At 39.1% G+C, this 13,164-nt stretch overlaps 1 protein-coding gene across 5 annotated transcripts in view; it reads left to right on the top strand.

The window, feature by feature from the left end:
- The window catches only part of psmd1 (proteasome 26S subunit, non-ATPase 1), a 198,210-nt gene that overhangs the window by 64,231 nt on the left and 120,815 nt on the right, over positions 1 to 13,164 (top strand). For 2 of the 5 annotated variants that reach the window (NM_201184.2, XM_017353144.3), the window contains exons 18-20: positions 2,050 to 2,166; positions 4,186 to 4,288; positions 12,851 to 13,020. The exons of 2 other annotated variants lie outside the window; for them this stretch is intronic. In NM_201184.2, the coding sequence (NP_957478.2) occupies positions 2,050 to 2,166; positions 4,186 to 4,288; positions 12,851 to 13,020 (390 nt within the window). Of the gene's footprint in view, positions 1 to 2,049; positions 2,167 to 4,185; positions 4,289 to 10,139; positions 11,060 to 12,850; positions 13,021 to 13,164 lie in introns of those variants that run through there. One more of the 5 variants, XR_012397389.1, reaches the window with a different exon arrangement.

Genomic DNA, 13,164 nt, shown 5'->3' on the forward strand with positions numbered 1-13,164 from the left:
AATACTGTGGAAGTCAATGGTTGTTGACGATCTTCAGTGTATTTTCAATTGTGTTCAACTAAAGAAAGAAACTCAAACAGGTTTGGTACAAGTGTGGAGGATGAGTAAATGATTACAGAATTAAATTTCAATTCAATTTACCATTATTTGTATACCGCGTTTACAATGTAGATTGTGTCAAAGCAGCTTCACATAGAAGATTATAGTGAATTGTAACAGTGTCAGTCTAGTTTTCAGAGTTTAGGTTCAGTTCAGTGTGGTTTAATATTCACTGCTGAGAGTCCAAACGCTGAAGAGCAAATCCATCAATGCACAGCTCCACAAGTCCCGAACTATGCAAGCCAGTGGCGACAGCGGCAAGGAAAAACTTCACCAATTGGCGAAAGTGAAAGATGAAAAAACCTTGAGGGAAACAAGGCTCAGTTGGGCACGACCATTTCTCCTCTGGCCAAATGTCTTCTACAGAGCTGCAGTCTAGGCAACAAGGACTGGAGAACGCTGGATGTCAACAAAGACTTTTTTTGTCCCCGGAGCATCACAGGAATCAGACGCATGCTCTCTATCTGCTTATGATACGGCCTGGTCCAGGATTATGGAAACCTTGGGATCATCTCTTCACAGATCTTGGATTGCATCAGTGGCACAGCATAATCTCTAAGGGCCTCGGGATGAGTATCCCCAGGTGGAAATAGAGAATAAAGAGAATAATTGGTCACACTTTACAATAAGGTTCATTAGTTAATGTTACTTAATGCATTTACTAACATGAACAAATAATGAACAACACATTTACTACTGTATTTGTTCATATTAGTTAACGTTAGTTAATGACAATACAGTTGTTCATTGTTAGTTCATGTTAACTCATGGTGCATTAACTAATGTTACCAAGCACAGACTTGAATGTTAATAATGTATTAGTAAATGTTCAATTATGATTAATAAATGCTGTACATGTGTTGTTCATGATTAGTTCATGTTAGTAAATGCATTAACTAATGAACCTTATTGTAAAGTGTTACTGAATAATTAGCGTAGCTGCTGTTCAAAGTGTGTATAAACGAGATGTGTGAAGCACATTCATGCATCATACCGCTAAGTGATGCACTGAGTGTATGCTATACTAAAAAGACAGGACTTTAATCTAGTTTTGAATTGGAAGAGTGTGTCTAAGCCTCAGACATCATCAGGAAGGCTTTTCCAGAGTTTGGGAGCCATAAATGAGAAGTCTCGACCTCCTTTAGTGGACTTTGCTATTCTAGGTATTACCAGAAGCTCTGAGTTTTGAGATCTTAAAGAGCGGGTTGGATTGTAGCGAGACAGAAAGTTGGTTAGATAAGCAGGAGCTAGATTATTTAAAGATTTATAGGTAAGAAGCAATATTTTATAATCAATACGAAACTTAACAAGCAGGAGGATAAAATTGGGGTGATGTGATCATATATTCTAGACCTGCTAAGAACTCTGGCAGTTGCATAAGAACTCTTACTTAGAAATTTCTGTGAACTATCCCTTTAAGATCAGAACTTACGCTGACTAAAGCCGAACCATTAGTTGGTCAATTTATTGATTAGTTTACCTTCAGAATAAATATTTGCTTATAATTTGCTTGGACGTCAAAGATGTTCTTGGTTTTTTCAGCTCAGCAAAAATTTTGCAGGGAGATTCCTTCATATAGTGGACTTCAGTGGTGCTCAATAATTAAAACGTCCAAATTACAGATTCATTAAATTTGGTGGTTCAAAACATGCTTGTTTCTCCTTTATTTTCAGTGGACCACATCTAGACAACTTTTAAAGGCGTGTGCTCGATCAAGCCAAGCGTGATAGAAAAGCTCTAAAAAGACTGCCACTTTAGTTCTCAAAAGACAAACTTAATAGGACTTTGTCTTTATCAGGACTATTTCTACTGTAGTGTGTCCCCTTGAACTCTCAAAAGTTTAAATAATCTAGGATGATGGGATACTTGGGGAGCTGGTGAACTGGTGGTTTAATTTGGAGGCTGTCAGGATTTTTTTCCCATATTCACAAAGATGATTTCCATCAACAGGAGGCCATCAATCTCCTGGAGCCCATGACCAATGACCCGGTCAATTACGTAAGACAGGGCGCTCTGATCGCCTCAGCTCTGATCATGATCCAGCAGACCGAGGTCACCTGTCCGAAGGTAAGTGCTAGTTTGGTGTTTGCACCCCCCCCTCCAATAAATGTTATAATATGTAAGTGATAATCAACAGATCGCCAAGGATTTCATTACAGGGCTGTCTGGAATACTTGATTCTGATTGGTCAGTTGAGGGCAGTGGTTCCCAAAGTGGGGGTCACAGGACAATGAGGAGGGTGGGCGTCACTTGGTGATTTCAAAAAATCTAATTTATTTTATTAAATTATCAGAATGAACCTATTTTATCTATAACCTACACAAGGTAAAATGAGTAGTTAATAGTTGCGTTAAAAAAGCATGCAAATAAAAAGCCATCAGCCTTTTGATTATTATTACTTTTCTGGTGGATCGGTTACTTAGACCTATTGGTGTTCGTGCGCCGTTGCACACAAGCTTTGTACATTACTAACCACTACAGATGATAGTGCGGGTCGCAATTCATTGGCATTGTTATTTTAGAGGTCGTAGACTACAAATTTGGGAACCCGTGCTCTAAGGTATGATATTCCCAGATAACAACCACTGAATCGAACAGCACAGGCTAATCTGGGTACTTGGAGTCATCTTGACCATCACTGAATACATTCACATGCTTATCTATATGCACACTGCTGTCCGTGACTGTTTGGTGCCATCTTGTGACTGAATAATGTGTAGGTTAGTATATGCTCCATTCAGGCGTTTTCATCTCTGTCAGCTTTGCCTTTTTACGGCTCAGAACAAAGTTTTGTCCAATTTTTACATTCAATTTAAGTGCATTTGTATTGCGCTTTTTACAATCCTCATAATCAAAATCACATTTTGTGACAAGTAGCCATGTAATAAGCTGGCTAAAGTACATTCAGGCGGTGGTTTTCGGATAATAAAGCCCTTTAGTCTTGCTTTTTTCTGCAATAACAAACATCTGGATGTACTTTATTCCTTACCTAAATTCCCCTGAGACGCAGAAAAGCCCAACACAAAGTGCATTCAAAATGCTGTCGATCATCCAGCGCTAGTTCTGTGGTCATTTGCCAAGATATAGACTAGTCAAAATGAGTTTTTCTCTTTGCAGTGCAGTATAATCATATACCATATAATTGTCATCATGACATGCTTGTTTCTGCACTTTACCAGCAATCACAGAGAGAGAGAGTACACATGCAGAAGATTATGCGTGCATGTAAATGACACTGGCATGTCTGATAGCTCCTAGTAACATGTTAGCTACTGCATTGCAAGGATTTCTGAATTGGATTATTAACATCGGCTTGTCAATGCTTTATTCTGTTATAACATCAGCCTGGATTATTTTGTACTGAACTTATTGCCCATCTTCCAGACAATCCGAATCAAGAATTTCAGCAGAATATGGTATAAACTAGAAATATTTTCCAAGTTTCCAGTCATCGCCAGGTCTATATTTGGCACAGATCTTCAAATCATGATTATTATTTGTATTATACAATACTGTGGACTGCTTGTTGGACCAATGAGGTTTGACTTAAATCCATGCACATTAGTTAGAGGGAGTGGGCTTTATTACGAGTCCACACAGAATAAAAAATGAACAATAGTCTGTCATTGAACTGTTTATTATAGATTTCAAAGCTATAAATATTCACCTCTTGTCTTTCTACAGTGTGGTTTTGTAGTCACGGTACATTTGCTTGTTTCTTGGGCTGATTTTTCCTTCAATTTCACCACACGATTATTACCCGGCTGTATGTTTTACGGCCACATGAAAGCAGAATTGATTTGAAATCCCTGTTTTATGGTGTAATAAAGAGCTGGAGTTGTAATAATGGCACTCATTTGTTAAACATCCAGAGCGTGCACACTTTGACTCCCGCTGGCCACGTGTTTTATGTGCCTGGCGGAAGAAAAAAAAGTCTGGGAATGAAAACTATTAACTGTTTTTACAAAACCAAGTCATTTTCTGTGGCAAATCCCCATTTTTAAAATGAAAGTGTGTTCATTTAATCAAATCTTTCATGTAAAAAGTCTGTCTGCAGTAGTCATGGAGTCTTTTCTGCATCCATAGGTGAACCAGTTTCGCCAGCTCTACTCAAAGGTGATCAATGACAAGCATGATGATGTCATGGCCAAATTTGGGGCCATCCTGGCTCAGGGCGTTTTGGATGCAGGTCAGTACCAGATATGGATATTTCAGGTTTCTGGAAACTACAGTATATGAAGAGTCCAGATGCAAACACTGATGCACTTTTCTTTGCTTCCTATGTTTGTTCAGTTAATTCACTTTAAAAAGGAGCTATTATGCAGAAATCACTTTTATAAGGGGATTAAACAGTTGTGTGTCAGAAGTGTGTGCACATAACCAGCTTCTAATGGTAGACATGCCTACTAGTGACCATCTCTACCTCATTAACATAGAGCATAAGTCTTGAATCTGCCACTATGCTGACAAATAGGCATTTGTAGCTCCTCCCTCTTCTGAAAAGAGCACAATCTTATTTGCATTTAAAGCATAATCGCCACAATTAGGACCAAAAGAGTCCCTTAAGATGACATTTACACTTGTACATGATTTATTTATGGCTTTTGGTGTGTATTTAGACTTTGGCATGTTTGATTTCAAACTAATTCTGTGGAGGTTTGACTTAATATTGATGCAATACAGACTAAACACATCTAAATAAAGCAAAACAGGATGTAGATTCAGCCATTCAAACAAACACAAAATACATCGCCCCTACATGGTTTTTATTTCTTTAGATTTTGGGTATAACTTTTAACTAATTTTAGATTAGCCGTTAACCGAATATTTTCCGTCATTGACGAATTTTTTTCAGCAGGGACGGAAAAATCTGAAGGTGATCCGTCATTTTGACGGATTATGCCGCGGGTGATCTATTGTAATTTGTAGCTAACTGTAATTCCCACTCCTGTCCAGCTGATGGCGATTGCTTTTCTTTCGTCTCCTTTGTCACCGCTGGCTGAAGTGGCGCTAGTGATTCCGGTCTCCAGTGTGGCAGCAGAACGTGACTTCAGCCTCCAGAACAAAGTTAAAACTGTCACGAGAAGTCGACTTTCCGAGGCAAAGACACGGAATTTAATGAAAAGCTATAAACTATTGTGAAACAGCTTGTCAAAAGATTACATACAGCAATAGAGAAAAGAGCACTCTTTAGTTATCAGCTGTTAGTCAGCGCCCGCTCTATTTTTTTTCCTGGTCATTGCGCCTTTGCCGTGTGCTGTGTAAATGTAGACGATCGGATATGAGTCACTTTTAAGATGATGTAAGCAGGTCAGCAAAAAATCAGATACAGCCGCAAAATCGGAATTGACCATCAAGATCTGCTGTGGAAATGCAGCCTTAGTAGCACCATCTAGTGGTGGTGTGGATCTGTCCTGACAATTATAAACCTAATAAACGTTATTAAGGTCACTATTAAACTGTTAAACATTTAAACTGATAAATAAAAAATAAAAAACTTAAATTATGTGGCCAATAATAAATATTTATATAAAGAATATTGGTTATTATTCTTTAGATTTATTATTTCTATTATTATTTATTGTTTAAATACACACACACACATATTGTCTTACTTCTTTTTTTGTCCTCAGCCTATCACATGGCTGATTTGTCCGACAACTCTACGTGCCTAAAAAAAAAACACAAAGCTTAAATGTATGCCAATGTCTGAAACATGGTAAACATTTTTAATGAAGTGTTAGTTATTGAATCCCTGTTGTTTATGCATTAGGATTAATGTGGATTAGTGTTTATTCAAGTGATCAAACTACTTGTTGAGAAACTAAGAATAATAATTTAAATTGTAATGATATAACAAGTACCTAATTATTATGAAGTAACTTCCCCAACACTGGTTGTTTCTTATGGAAACGTCTCATTACACTCTGCGTGTTCAGTGCAAAATGCGTGGGTGAAAACGAACCTTCCAATTCATGTCAAGGCAGGTAGGTCCGTTTACAGCCATATGACCGAATGCTGATAGCATCGTGACAAGAATGTGGCATTAGAAACATGATAGCGGCTCGTTTTCATGTCACTACAGGCAAATATCATTCACTCAATCCCAAGGGAGATTGCCTATTTATATTGAAGGACCTTCAGAATGCTCTTGCCCCCAGCTATAGCACCATCCCAGAGCAGGTTATTATGAATATATGACACGTACCAAAGTGTTTTGCCTACAGAAATTGAATTAGAACTCTGGAGTGATGTCACATCCTAAAGATCTGATCTGAAGTTAGCGCTGCAGCTAATGAATTTGGGTATACTGTACTGCATCTGCATTAGCAAAAGATAAATGCACAGCAAGATTTCTAACACCAACTGGATATTTACAAATCCCTGCACTATTTAAAATAATCTTATCAATGTGTACAATGAAGTTAGCAGCAGAATTAATACATCAGTTGATATCCATGAGCTGCTGTAACATCGCTGTTTGTTTCATTGTTTATATATTTCTCTTTGCCTGTTTCATTTGGTTTGTTCGATGGCTTAATTACATCTGACAAACGTATTTACATTAATTTAAATGTTTATTAGGCATTTTTTAAAAATATTCTACGGTAAATGATGCATGTAAATCAAATATAACGTTTACAGATTTTTGTTATATATCAGATGTTTTTAATACATTTATATAAGGGGTGCAACGGTTCAATCTACTCACAGTTCGGTATGCATCACAGTTTTAAGGTATGATACGATTTGTGCTATGCTTAGAAAAAAAAATGCCTACAGAACAATTCAATAAACAAAATACATTTATTGGGTAACAAACACCTGACAATGCAACAGCTTCACACATATGAATGTAGATTAGGGTTGGGCGATGTCGAAGGGGTGTCTGAAGAGCGAGGAGGGATCTGGGGCTTACCTGTCAACAGTGGGATGTGAAAATAAGGGATTTGCCCACCTTCCTCCTTTAAAAAAATCCCCAAATTACTAAATATGTTCATTTGGAGCCGTTTCGTTGTAAATAAACAGTTATATAGTAAGTAATATGTTTTATTATTGTTATTTACAAAAGAAAAAATAAATAGTATACATTAGCAGCAAATACATTAGCAAACAATTTGGCTTATTAAAATTAATAGCTGTTATAATGAAATAGAATCGAGCTATCAAATCTCATTAGCCGTCTCTTCACTGTATAACTTACACATTTTGATTAAAGAGCAACGAATGAATGATTAATTTATTTAGATTTTTTTCGTTTGATTACATAAAAATAACAGGTGTCACTTTAAAAATGCACACATCTTACAATACAATGAAGGCATTCGACTGCTTTCCTAACTGTTTATGCTCATTTAAAACCGAAATTAGTTGTAAAAACGCCAAGATCGACATCTTTAGATATTATTATTATTAATTATGTGTAAATGTTTGTTTAAACACGCATCCAAAACCCAGACTTTCGCTCCGCCTCAAATCGCGTGTACAGAATCCTTTTGGGAAACGGCGTCTATTTATCACTGTGGATCACGTCAGCTGACAGTCACGCACCGCTATATGACTGTTTTGAGGATTGCATAGGAAGGGTGAAGGCACCTGTATTTTAAAAGGAAAGGGAATCGCGCCGTTTTTATATTAATTTCAAAGTGTTTTTGTGCCTAAACAAAGAGAAAGCACAGAACAGACTCGCATTTAAGAGCGAGGGGCGGCCCCTGGTGGTTCGCCGGTATGGGTTGCATATAGAGAGGTTCGGCTCTTTAATGTTTCTTGTCACCCTTCAGAGAAACACTGAAAATACGGGAACTCTAAAATGCGGGAGAATCCCGGGAAAAAACGGGAGGGTTTACAGGTATGATCCGAGGGTGAGAAGGATGCGCAACTTATTTGAGGACTGGGAGGGAGACGCATGATTTACATGAGATTATCACTCATTTGCGGGCATAATGAGTCCCGCAAATGCATAGAGACTCCCGGAACTTTCTGTGTCTGAATATCACGTTTAACAACTATAGTGAGACGATATCCAGTGGTAAATCCTTGATAAGCTGTCCGACGTGCACTGCTCTCCGGAGCTCAGACGAGTGAATAAAAGTGTGTGGCTGTGTGCATGTGGTTACGTGATGTGCGTTTTCAGCGGACGGAGGGCTGTTCAGAAATGCTAGGTAAAACACGGTGTGGATGTGGATCCTTTTCATTCTAAAATGCCATTTTAACACTAAGAATGAAAGTAGTTTAATTGTAGAGCCAATCGATCATCGTTTTCATGCTCGATCATCGCTGATGTGTTCGAGTAATTGATTAATTGCGCACATCCCTAATAGCGAGAGTGAACAGCCTGAAGGAGCGAAACTAACACGGATCTTGATCCGCCTGTGGACTCAAGCACGACTCCAAATGATGCTGTTTTTGAGCCTTCCTAAAGCACATACGTTATTTTCTCAATAAAATCCATGTTGGATGACTGCCCAGTCACCAGGCAGACAGAAGCCCTGCAAATCCATGTCTATTGCTCAGTGAGTTTGATGCGCGAATGAAGCGAGTAAACACAATGTTCACGCATCTATTTACACGTGAATAGCACGATTTATCCGAGCTTACTGCATCTGGTGTGAGCACAGCAATTAAATCATAACTTAACATTAAAGCACCTATCATAACATTGTTTATCAATATATGACTCTTATTGGATAGTAGGAAGCTTTAGAAATTAAAAATGTTAAACAGGAAATAGATTGGGACCATTGTTTTTGTTTATATCTTCTTTAATATACTGCCGAAGAACAAAACACAACTACATCTCAGATAACCTGTGGGCGTATAAATTAACAGCATGCCTATAAATATCCCTTTAAAATGTGCCCAACATATTGACTTTTATCCCAGTGAACAGTGGAGAGCTCTTAAAGCTAATTAAACATTTGCGTTCATGTTGAAATGATGACCCTCCGCTAACGTTTTGAACTCTTTCTCAGTGCAGCGTGATTCATGGCCTGGTTTGGCAGAGCCTTCAGACGCATGCATTTTTAGTTGTCGCAAATCGTGTCATGTTTTAAGTCACTGTAGTCAAAATAAACAATACAGGCCATAATTTCTCATATGCTCATTGCAGCAGATGCCAACAGGAAACGTGCAGTCTAATAATTCAACGGTGCCTTTCATTCAGAGCCAACTCCATCCTCTAAACTGATGATGCCTTTCCAAAACCCCATTCGTCTTTTAAAGTGCGTTGTTTCGGACATTTCCGCATCCCTCACTCCTGCTATTGTCTGCCCATCAGGCAGCCGGAGGGTGGATTCGCCTTTAGCCCTCGACCTTCATATCATCTCATCTTAGCAGCTCAATCTTGTTTTGGCTCCATGTTCTGTACACCTCGACAGGAATGGTTGTCAATTGTTAATCAAGACGTTACGGGTGCACATCTGGGCCAGCTCTTATTAGCATCACACTTGTGTGGCCTTGAAATACTGTATATGGATTAACAATACAGATCCAGAATTAGGCAGGGTGTAATTCTATAGAACAGGGTTATTCAATCATAATTGAATGTTGGAATTAATTTCTGGAAGGAAAGGTCTGGACGATTAGTATTACATGTTTGACCGTTAAGCTGGCATCTTTTGAAGTGTCGTGTACGTCAATGCTGATCTTTAACGTTCACATGCAGCACAGCTCATCACTGTCAGGTCCAAAAGCAGTGGAGCAATCAGAAGACGGGGCAACCCTTTTGAGCTGCTGTTCATAGTTCAAAATTGGCAATACAACGGTTTTACTGACCACTATATCATGGCGGAGGAGGCACCCATTGTGTCTTCGTCCAGAAAATCCTGAGTTATGCAATGTATCTTCATTATCATACCTATTTCTAATGGTCCCGTTATTACATCACTGTCATAATTCATTTGTTTTCTTTTTGGCTTAGTCCCTTTATTAATCAGGGGTCGCCACAGCGAAATGAACCGCCAACTTAACCTGTATATGTTTTTACACAGCGAAAACGCCCATGCACACTCATTCACACTCATACACTATGGACAATTTAGCCTACCCAGTTCTCCTGCACCGCAAGTGTTCGGACAGTAGGGGAAACCGGAGCACCCGGAGGAAACCCACGCGAACGCAGGGAAACATGCAAACTCCACACAGAAATGCCAACTGACCCAGCCGAGGCTCGAACAAGAGACCTTCTTGCTGTGAGGCAACTGCAATACCTACTGCGCCACTGCGTCGCCTTCCTCTTTCATAATATTGCTTGCATCTTTTTAAACCATTTCTGAGCACCGTGTCTCACGTTTTTAGAAACAAAGAGCCCTAAGACTGCATCATGAAGTCCCTTTTTATACTTACAGACTTGCGAATAGTGTTTGAAATCAGCTATATAATCTGTCATGGAAACTTTACTGTCTTTCACAATACTGTCGAAGCTCGTATACACCTCATAAGTCCAGCCCTTTCCTTCCTTGAGAAACAAATCATCAGGCTTGTAAAGTTGACACACCTCTCTCTTTATTTAAATCATCAGCCAGTATTTCCATCGCCGTCTCTCTTGCTCTTCCTGATAGCGCCACAGCAATGGCAATCTTTTTTTTTTTAATGGCAATCTTTTAAATTTCTCTAACACTAGTCCATATTCCGACCTTATTCTTCCAGCTTTTGAATAACTTCCCCTCTTCATAACTTCCGCGGAGCTCTGTAATTGCTAATCGTTCCTTGCCACCAATTTGCTACAAAGTAAGAGCAGCAATTTTGAACTTGTCTCTTTTATTGCCTGACCGCCATGGCTGTTCACAACCAAAACAACAACTCTCCCACACTTGTGATGGGAAGTTCGGATCATTTAAACTGACTCAGAATTTTGAGTCTCGTTCATCGAGATGAACGAATCTTTTTTTCGAGTCATTTCGTTCATTTAGTTCAATTTGCCAAAATATTATTAAAATGTTACAAATTGCTTCCAAACACATCTACAACTAGCCCAAAAGGTTGAACACACAACAAATAAGTCCTAAATAGAATATAAGAAGGAGAAAATAATAATTCAATGTTTACCTGCTTTTTTGTCTATGAAGGTATTGTTGTGTCTTCTAATGTCAATGATTCGTTCACGTTACACTGACGGTCGCATATAATCTTAATCAATGTACACAGTCTGAGTCGATAGGAGCCATGATAATTAGTTCACCTTTTAATTCAATTCTTTTTCCTGCTCTAAACGCATATGATTGGCCCGTGAGAAACGAATGACTCAGACCCGATTGAGGACTCGAGAGATGAACGGATCAATTCTTTTTCCGGCTCTAAACGCATATGATTGGCTTTTGCCTTTCCGCGATGAACAACTCAAAAGACTTGAAATATATGATACCAGCTGCACAAATGTGCGCACGCACAGATGAACGAATCACTCCCTGAGAGGACTCGTAGTTTCAGAGTCATATTGAAGATTCAATATCGTTCATAAACGACCTATCACTCCCAAACACTCCGAAAATGACTATTCACATAACTTAAGTCCTCACGCTTCTTCCCATGTGCTACAAGTGTGTTGGGCTTGGTTAGAGGTAAATTCTGCAGAACATTGGTTCACCGAAACAGAATTGAACTAATCCTGTCAAATAATTAAGGAAGGAATTTTTTAAAACCACCTTAACAATTGAAATTAAATTTGAATTCTAGGGGTGTCAAGATTTCTATTTTTAATCTAAATTGATCGAAATTTATGCTCAACTTCGATTATCGAATCAAAAAATAGAATCGTCGATGCTGCCACGCCCCCATGTCACGTTAGCTTGGCTTGCCAAGCGGGAAAAAAACAGGCTTGTTGAAGTGCTTGTTAAACTGCAGACGCAGGAGACCCGTCGACAGAACTTAAACCCTCTCCTCTTTCAATGAAGTCGCCGGTGTGGAAGTATTTTGGATTTCCAGTGAGTTATGTTGACAACGTTCGTGTTGTCGACAAAAAAAACACAGTTTGCAAGCTCTGCTATGTACGTATTACGGTTGGGATGACGTGACCACACACACTCATTCACACACAGATACAGATGCACACACATTGTCATGCGCTCGAGACAGCGGGTCAAGGCAGTCAGCGGGTCAGTAGACTGCTTCCATCTTTTACTTTCACACAAGTACTTAGTCATTTTAGCGCACACCTCAGATACTGTTGGCTGGTTCCTGTTGGTTGTGCGTCTTTTTTGCCGACGCCATTATAACGACACAGATCACTGCCTATTCACGAGTCCCGCAGAAAAAAGTGATTGACAGGTGGTAATTATGTGTGTAACTTATCCTTATTCATTTACTGTATGATTTGTTTATGGGTAAAACAAAGACCATGCAGGTCAGGTAGTTCAAACGGTAGGCTACTAATAATTAATTGGTCATTAATTAATTAATTATTCATAATCGTAAATCGAATCGAATCGTGACTTTAGAATCGAAAATGTAATCGAATCGAGGATTTGGAGGATCGTGACGCCCTTAATGAATACTTATTGGTTGCATGCCATTATGGTCCATCCTATTCAAATCTAGTCATTTTACCGTCTATTCAGGGTTTTTTTTATTTTGCAAGCACATTATTAAATGTTCCCAATGTAGATTTAGCTTGTGTTCTGGAGGAGTTGAACTCAAAGGAGTTGAGTTGTGCCTCCTGCATTGCTATGTTGTGTATTTATTGACATTTTGTTATTGCGACTGCACATTTGGACAAGGCAGGTTGGTGACACTCTGCCGTTTGGATTGTTTTCAGGTGGTCGTAACGTGACGATCTCTCTCCAGTCCCGCACGGGCCACACACACATGCCGTCTGTGGTGGGTCTGCTGGTCTTCACACAGTTCTGGTTCTGGTTCCCACTCTCTCACTTCCTGTCTCTGGCCTTCACACCCACAGCCATCATTGGCCTCAACAAGGATTTAAAGGTAAACATGAGTATCTCCTAACTAGGGTAGTTGACTTCAGGACCAATCAGTAATGAAATGTAAATGCTTCATGTTCCTTAAAAGCTGCTGATTGGCCGTTGTGTTCACATGCTCAACAGAAATGACTGTGATTGGCTGAAAAGG

Source organism: Danio rerio, chromosome 22 (genome assembly GCF_049306965.1).
Source record: "Danio rerio strain Tuebingen ecotype United States chromosome 22, GRCz12tu, whole genome shotgun sequence".
NCBI classification, from domain to species: Eukaryota; Metazoa; Chordata; class Actinopteri; order Cypriniformes; family Danionidae; genus Danio; species Danio rerio.